The sequence below is a fragment of the Aquarana catesbeiana genome, linkage group LG08 (genome assembly GCF_042186555.1).
Source record: "Aquarana catesbeiana isolate 2022-GZ linkage group LG08, ASM4218655v1, whole genome shotgun sequence".
NCBI lineage: Eukaryota > Metazoa > Chordata > Amphibia > Anura > Ranidae > Aquarana > Aquarana catesbeiana.
Genome location: NC_133331.1, coordinates 255,702,882 through 255,712,174, shown reverse-complemented (window position 1 = coordinate 255,712,174; position 9,293 = coordinate 255,702,882). Strand labels below are relative to the sequence as shown.

Genomic DNA, 9,293 nt, shown 5'->3' with positions numbered 1-9,293 from the left:
ACTAGTGTTAGGGAAAGGTTACTGATGAGGAGGGAAAGCATAGGGTTAAATCTCTTATAGACACCTTCCCGACTGGGCAGGAGGCAACCAGGCCGCATTCAGCCCCCTCTCAAGAGGCGCTGTCAGGTCTGGCTGAAATCTACTCCTTAAATGTTTCTGGAAACCGTGAGTGCACCTGGCTGGGTAGCTCCCACTAGTATGTTGTCAACTGTTGCTACATTACTTCAATACAAGTTTTACATTGCACCCGACTGTGTGAATTATTGCCACTGCATACGCTGCACCCCACCTACAACCTCCAGACTGAAATAACAAATGGTGAATAGTTCTCATGGACCTCCTTATTCTACAATAACACAGACATGCTCTGTAGTTGCCAGTTCTCTTCCTTTAGTGCTGTATACAGTCATCCACTTGTAGACTACCACTTATCCATAGAAGATCTGCAACTAAGCTCTAAGCAAACAAAGGAAATTGCACCTGAACACGCTTTGGTCACAATGGTATAATTATTGACTCATTTGCATATCACCTAGCACTATGCAATTTTTTTCCTAATTTATGATTGCAAAGCAAATAAAACAAATGCGCTGACCTTTGATTTAATCAACTGTCTTCAGCAACAGTAACACGACTGAGCATAACGCACATTATCTGGTAAGAAAACCCTTATTTTGTATATTTGAGACAGAAGATGATGGCAGATGCAGCTCTGGGGGGCCTCACCCATGTTCCTGATTCAAGAATATTTGTTTGTTTTTTTCTTACTTACATAAAAATGTAATATCCTTATAGGTCTTGTTTTCTAGAAATACTTTGTGATAACAAGTTTGATATATGGTTTGAAATGTTTGTGGTACAATTGTGTAAGATATTATGGACCCCTGTCAAAGTATAACTCTACAATTGGATAATGTGGGGAAAGGTTAGAACCTCTGTTGGATTTTTATTGTTTGTTGTGTCCCTGTTGGGGAGATTTCCTGTTCACTTTCTTTTACAGTGACAGCATTGTCCCAAAGACAGAAATCTCCATAGGGGCACAAGACAGTAGTAAAAACTGTATCAAGACTTTGCTTGAAAAGAAGTGTTTTAATGCCCCTGTTAGCGTAATAACACTGTAAGTAGTACAGGAAGTTAAGGAAATCTCACAATGGGGCCACAAAGAGCAAAAGGAAAACCTGACCATGTTCTAATTCTAACTCTAACCCAATTCTAACCGTTTTTGATCCTTAAAATACATTTTTGTCTGAAGTACTAAAGACTAGCTAGACTCTGATAAAAAAGCCCTTTTGGGGGCTATGCACATGGCACTGGATCTAAAGAAATATTGTTCAATGAAAAAGACCCCTCTTTTCAGTACCAGACAGTCACATTCTTTGTTGAAAATTTCACTAGACAAATAACAAGTGGAAACTGACTGTAGGTTTTTTTTTTTATAAGAAGCAGAAATCTAAAATAAACAGGGTCATTAGGAAACTGCATTCAGAACGCTTTATAAATGAACAAAAAAAAAAGTAGAAGTCTGTGTCCTATTAAAGTTAGCACATAAAACTACATTTAAAGCGAAATGCTAGGCTGCCTTCACAGTGACCCCCCCCCCCCCCCCTACTTCCCTACGTGTATGTTGTGCATCTTTTTTTTTTTTTACTTTTTTGTGCAAGGTCTTCTTCCTCTTGGAATCTTCTCCCTGTGGGGGACAGGCACAGCACTGCTCTCTGCATTAATACACTGTGGGTACAGGGGCCCATGGTGATGCCTCCTCAGAAGATGGGTCCCTGACTTCCTGCTCTCATCGTATGTCCTTGGTCTTTTGGGTTCATTGATGCTAGGTGTCATTGAACCCCAAATCCTGAAGACATCTTGTAGCAGAATTTAGTTACTGTGAGAGACAGCACCAGAGGGGGGGGTTCAGTATAGCAACCAGTGCTGATTTTGCTGAGGGGCCATACTATAAAAAAAATAGTCATGAGTTGGATTTTAAATGAAAATTTCAGTCATCACACAGGATAGATTTTACAGTAAGTTACATCAAAACCAAGTTTTTGTTCAATCATAGGCATAATAATATAATATATGCAGTATACATGGTACATCAAGTGGATATAAAAAGTCTACACACCCCTGTTAAAGTGTCAGGTTTCTGTGATGTAAAAAAATGAAACAAAGATAAATAATTTCAGAACTTTTTCTACCTTTAATGTGACCTATAAACTGTACAAATCAGTTGAACAACAAACTGAAATCTTTTAGGTGTAGAGTAGTAAAAAAAAAAAAAAAAAAAATTAATATGGTTGCATGAGTGTGCACACCCTTAAACTAATACTTTGTTGAAGCACCTTTTGATTTTATTACAGCACTCAGTATTTTTTGGGTATGAGTCTATCAGCATGGCACATCTTGACTTGGCAATATTTGCCCACTCTTCTTTGCAAAAACACTCCAGATCCATCAGATTGCGAGGGCATCTCCTTCTGGTAAAGCCATTTCTTTGTTGATTTGGATGTATGCTTTAGGTCTTTTTCATGTTGAAATATGAAGTTGCTCTTCATGTTCAGCTTTCTAGCAGAAGCCTAAAGGTTTTGTGCCAATGTTGAAAAAAAAGGTATAAATACCACAGCGCAAACAAGCCTAGGTGGATATAGTAAAGTGCAAATGCTGTGCATAGAATACAAGTGCAAAAACAATCAAATTGTGCAAAATTATATCAAGCATGTAGCCAGTGAAAGTTCAGAATATTATGCAAATAAACATATATAAACTTCCAATTGAAAAGTTCCTTTCACAAGTGCTGCTGTGCTGAAAGAACATAAGGTGCTGCAAACAGGTGAACACAGGATCCACCCCTCTTGCGGTTGAACTCACCAGATCCAATGGACCCTCAAGCAGTACTGCGTTGTGGGTCAAACAAGCTTCGTATGGTGAGCAGGGTGATGAAACGCCAACTCCGGGTTGCAATCCTTGCTGGGGTGTTTCAGGTTCAGACATAAAGAGAAAGAGCCCGCATAGTAAAGTACGTCTTGTTTATTCAATAAAAGTCAATCTTACAATGTTCCGTGGTAGAGGGCAAAAGGATAAGACATCAAATAACAGTCATTCATTCCAGGAAGCAACAGATTCTCTCACAACTTAAACTTTGCTCAATATTCTGAACTTTCACTGGCTACGTGCTTGATATAATTTTGCACAATGTGATTCTTTTTGCACTTGTATTCTATGCACAGCATTTGCACTTTACTATATCCACCTAGGCTTGTTTGCGCTGTGGTATTTATACCTCTTTTTTTCATTTTTTGAACTATATCATGTACAGCAGCAGCAAGTCCAAACATTAAATATCACATATAGCACGGGTGATTTATTTTACAATTTTGTGCCAATATTGACTGATATTTGGAACTGTTCATAATTCCCTCTACCTTGACTAAGGCTCCTGTTCCAGCTCAAGAAAAACAGCCCCAAAGCATGATGCTGCCACCACCATGGTTCACGGTGGGTATGGTGTTCTTTTGGTCATGTGTAGTGTTGTTTTTGCGCCAAACATATCTTTTGGAATTATGGCCAAAAAGTTCAACCTTGGTTTCATCAGACCATAACACATTTTCCCACATGCTTTTGGGAGACTTCAGATGTGTTTTTGCAAAATTTAGCCGGACTTGGATGTTTTTCTTCGTAAGAAAATGCTTCTGTCCTGCCACTCTACCCCATAGCCCAGACATATGAAGAATACGGGAGATTGTTGTCACATGTACCACACAGTCAGTACTTGCCAGATATACCTGCAGCTCCTTTAATGTTGCTGTAGGCCTCTTGGCAGCCTCCGTGACCAGTTTTCTTTTTGTCTTTTCATCAATTTTGGAGGGACGTCCAGTTCTTGGTAATGTCACTGTTGTTCTATATTTTCTCCACTTGATGATGAGGGTCTTCACTGTGTTCCATTGTATATCTAATGCCTTGGAAATTATTTTGTACCCTTTTCCTGACTTATACCTTTTAACAATGAGATCCCACTGATGCTTTGGAAGCTTTCTACAGACCATGGCTTTTGCTGTAGGATGCGACTAAGAAAATGTCAGGAAAGACCTACTACAACAGCTGAACTTTATTTGGGGTTAATCAGAGGCACTTTAAATGATGCCAGGTATGTACTGACTCCTATTTAACATGAGTTTGAATGTGATTGCTTAATAATAACACAGCTAAATCCCCAGTTATAAGAGGGTGTACACACGTATGCAACCACATTATTTTATTATTTTATTTTTACTCCTAATTCCCCCCCCCCTCAAAAAGATTTCAGTTTGTTTTTCAATTGAGTTGTACAGTTTATAGGTCACATTAAAAGTGGAAAAAGTTCTGCAATGATCTATCTTTGTCTCGTTTTTTTACATCACAGAAACCCGACATTACAACAGGGGTGTGTAGACTTTTCCACTGTATGGTATCTTCCCAAAAGCAGTGTTATTTGTACCAAAATTAGATTTACTTACATAATTTACATAGTGATGTGAAGTATATCACAGTATACCTGGCAAACAGAATGAGGTGAAACAAAACGTGCACAACATTTTGAGGGTCATCAAAGGCCAATGGAGAAAGGAGTTATTCATGCTCAAATTAAATTCACAAATGTTCAGTGAATTTACTGTATGGGTCTTTATGTATTTATATAAGACGATCATATCCCCCTTCTATAACATTTTTTCTTGGGGATTATTCTAAATCCAGTGAACCTTTGCTTATAATTTAGTACTAGTAAAAGGAAAACCAGCCACACTCCCAATTTAAAGCCATGATTGAAAATTTATTGACTAGTCCAGTGCAAAACAGATCACCTGAACTCTGTCCTCTGATGTGTTTCACTCATACTGAGCTTATTTATAGAGTATCTACATAGAAACTATGAATAAGCTCAATATGAGTCATAAATGGATCAGAGGGTGAAGTTCATGTTGTCTGTCTCTCACTGGACCATTTAATAAATTATGGCTTTTAATTTGAAGTATGGTTTCCTTTTTTATTTTCTTACTAGTATTGACGTTTAACCACTGGGAGCCAACATGCAGCCTGGAAGGTATGGGTATAAGCATTTGTAGTGGAGAGCAATACCTTTAGTTTTAACCTTTACCCATAGCCAAGCTTCTCCATGCTTCCTGTTGATTTCCCCACCCACCCTCGTTAGTTTCGGAAAATCTATTTTGTGAACCGGTGCCCAAAGTTAAACTGATAAGTAAAGGCACCAAGAGAACTATAGGGAAAAGAAATGCAGAGCATATTAAGAGGTATCAGAAGACTCTTCGTAGTTGAGGAAACAAGAAACCATGTATGGGGACGTCCTACACATGACAACGTTGTCATATATGGTTTTAAACTAGGGGGAAAGGTGATAGTATAACAATTTTATAATTTGTGCCAAAGTAAATTTTTTGATAATCTTTGAATAAGGTATATTTATGTAATTAAAAGCTATGTGATCCTTTATGTGACTGTCTTTTCTCTGGTTCGGTCTCACAATTGTCTTTTAAACAAGAAACCATCACTCTTTCCTCTTGGTTGTTTATTGGTTTCTTCTGTTAAAATTTGTTGAGATTATAAACTGTAGGAAATCTTTACACTAAAAATAGTTTGCCTCTTTTAAACTCTTGTTATTTTGCACATTCACCTGGAGGTCCAGAACCTGTTAGAGAACAGGAGTTGTTAGTTGTTGAGGCTAGGGTTTTTCTTGTGAAAGAAGTTTATTGAACTATTTATAATGAACATCATTTAAGAAGTGGCTTCAACTTTTTATCAGGTTCAGAATATGGATTTCCCGGTGTCTCCACCATGTGGACCCGTGTTTGGGGTTCAGCAGAAACACAACCTTCTCCCAGTGGTTCCTTGTAACCAAGAATTTTACAAGATCTTCCTAAAGGGACACCCTAAAGTTCTTGGGGTGAGTAATTTATAGGTTATGAATTCTTAAAAACAGAATAAGAATTTTATTGATATTTGATATGATAAGTTTGTAAGTCAAAGGGAACCTATGCAATGAGTTCCTTTCATGATGGCCCACTGGCAATGCATATTCACCTTTCCTTCACTCTCTTATCCCTCCATTAAGCCAGAAGAGAAAATAAATACCCACTGCTTTCAAGTATGAGGAGCAGGTGACTTCCCTTGGTGATTTGGTAATTTACACCTTAGGTAGTAAACGCTGTCATGATGGAGTGGGAGGGAGTCCCTATCTCTACGTCAAGTCATGACTTTTTAAGCTCCCTCTCTACCTTCCTGCTCGCCAAGCAGTGCAGTGGCAACGTGGATATTGTCCCTTTAATAGCCTCACTACTGTTATCACAACACCTCACCTACTATGTAACTACCCTGTTTCCCCGAAAATAAGACCTAACGTGATTGTCGGTGATGGCTGCAATATAAGCCCTACCCCCCAAATAAGCCCTACCCTGTTTCAGCGAAAATAAGCCCTACCCTGACTTTAACTAGGGCTTATTTGGGGGGTAGGGCTTATACTGTAGCCATCACCGACAATCACGCTAATGCCCCGTACACACGGTCGGACTTTGTTCGGACATTCCGACAACAAGATCCTAGGATTTTTTCCAACAGATGTTGGTTCAAACTTGTCTTGCATACACACGGTCACACAAAGTTGTCGGAAAATCCGATCGTTCTGAACGCGGTGACGTACAACACGTACGGCGGGACTATAAACGGGGCAGTGGCCAATAGCTTTCATCTCTTTATTTATTCTGAGCATGCGTGGCACTTTGTCCGTCGGATTTGTGTACACACGATCTGAATTTCCGACAAAGGATTTTGTTGTCGGAAAATTTTATATCCTGCTCTCAAACTTTGTGTGTTGGAAAATCCGATGGAAAATGTCCGATGGAGCCCACACACGGTTGGAATTTCCGACAACACGCTCCGATCGGACATTTTCCATCGGAAAATCCGACCGTGTGTACGGGGCATAAGTCTTATTTTCGGGGAAACAGGGTATATGATCAAAAACACAAAATAGAATTGACAAAAAAAAAAAAAAACTCTAAATGAAACTCTCCAAAAACACACTTTCTAAATAAAGAAAAAAGTAGATTTTTTAATCACACTCTGCCTAAGCAGCACAATGAGCAAACTGAGAATCTCTGAAATTTTCTTTTTCAGAGACGGCAAAACCAGTAATTTCCCAGCAAAATCAATTTTGCCTAAATCACATCCCTCTGCCCTCATTTTTACATTGAATTACAGTTTGATGAATAGAGACCTATGCATTGTATGAATTGGACTTGTGCTTGTACACTAAAGAAGAGGCTCCCATCTCCATTTCAGAAGAAAAGTCACTGACCACAAAGGTAAGTATACAAATGTTTCTTACAGGGGCTTGTGGGTTAAAATTTGTGATCCTAGTAACAGGGTCACATTAACATCCTCCTAGGTAGATCTTGATGACAGGAGAATATTAAATACTTATATTCTGTGCAGCTCCATGCTCAGTTGTTTATTGGATTTCCACTAGTGGGCTGCACAGTGTCCACCGGGAAACAGAACACTTGATTAGTATCCTATCAAATGATCATTATTTCAACACCACCATCGTAACCAATGGCCACAAGTTTGTTTCAGCTTCCCTTGCTGACTTCTGTCATTGACGTAAAAATGTTTTTTTTTGGGGGGGGTGTTGTGTTACTCTTTCCTTTAAGTAAGCTGATAATGTGTCGGGTGGAGTGATCTCACGAAAACTTCCAGCCCAAAAAAGAGAAAAGGCAGAGTAGAACAGGAGGGAGCGATCAGGCAATGCTGGGCAGGGGTTTTTATTTTGCTCCCATGCACTTACACCAATTATTTTGGGACCATTTTATCCTACTGATATTAATGATTATGGCCTATTATCCCACTAACACTATTGATTAGAACTTGAAAATCCACTGACACTAGTGATTGAGGCTCATTTATCTCACTTACACCAATGACTAGGACTAACTTTATCCCACTGACACCAATGACTGAGGCTTATTATCCCACAAGAGACTGCAACATGTAACAAGCCTTTCACAAGACAGCGTTGTGCTTAATCTTTCCTTTCCCTTGTCCTGAAAGATCTTTGGAGCAGCAGGGTGGGCTGGTGAAGAAGCAGCCATGTGGGCTGGTAGCTCCTGCAGGTAGAAGAGCTGGGATCAGTGTCTACAGTGGAGTTGGAGATACTCCTGGATGCAACCTACAAGACTTTGTGCTACTTTTTAAGGAACTGGGCATTTCTAGTCCTTAAGGGGCTTTTGCATTTTTGATCATCAGAGAATGTCAGTACTCAGGAGGAGGACAGTTCTGGAGTATGTTGACCCTGTTATTGTTACAGTCAAACTGGGCATCCCATAATTCCTATAACCATCCAAGATATTACCACTGATAAACAACAAAAAACAAGCTAAAAGACTGTTCCTTGTGTCTGGATGAATGTAGAAAATGCTTATTGTCTGGCTGTGCAGGAGTGGGGAAACCAGTCTTCTGTAACCCCTACAGGGGTAGTGCTACATATACAAAGTTTATTTGCTATTTTTTTACTTTGTAAATGACTGATCATCTTACAGCATGCAAATTGGATTGCTAGGATCACTGCAGACATTTTTCTAGTTATTATATTAATGAAGACTTGTCTAGCTTGACATGCTCATTATAATTTAATTAAGATAATATATATAGTTATTATAATATACCATATTATAATTTAGTTTAGTATAAAGTTATTCTGGCTGAAAGTGGCTGGACTGCCATTGCTGATCCTCTTTTGAAAATGCTAGTTGCCTGGCCTGACTTTGACAGGCTTTAATACTTTTGATGCTGTAAATGAGTGTCAGAATTCCTTATATCTATACTTGATCTGGGTCAATAACCCAGAAAGTGTTGCTGCTAAAGCATAAGCTTCTCAGGACAGCGTGAATTACAACATCAATGCCCCACCCTTCTTATTTGATTTACTATACCTATCGAACTACTGTTCATGCAGGCATAACGTCAGTTATGAGGGTGGGGGATGCACTTTGGCATCTTTGCCTTGAGTGCCAGAGCACCTTGTCCTGAATCCACCAATAGGAGTTTGCCTCATGGACCATGTCAGCCTCATGATAATAGTGTCTTTTTTTTTGGACCACTTCACTTGATGGAATCAGATTACCCCTGATAACCAACTTTTAGCTGGTCCAGTTCTTATAAATCACTTCAATTAAAATTTTTTAACATTATTGTCATTTGTCTATATAGCTCTTAATACTGTACTCTGAGACCCTTTACCGAGAACACCAAAT

At 39.0% G+C, this 9,293-nt stretch overlaps 1 protein-coding gene across 1 annotated transcript in view; it reads left to right on the top strand.

The window, feature by feature from the left end:
* The first annotated feature begins 608 nt into the window (after positions 1 to 608).
* Positions 609 to 9,293, top strand: part of LOC141106339 (membrane-spanning 4-domains subfamily A member 8-like) — a 62,326-nt gene continuing 53,641 nt past the window's right edge. The window contains exons 1-2 of the mRNA XM_073597033.1: positions 609 to 657; positions 5,789 to 5,929. Coding sequence (XP_073453134.1) covers positions 5,798 to 5,929 — 132 coding nt within the window. The 5' untranslated portion in view covers positions 609 to 657; positions 5,789 to 5,797. The remainder of the gene's footprint in view (positions 658 to 5,788; positions 5,930 to 9,293) is intronic.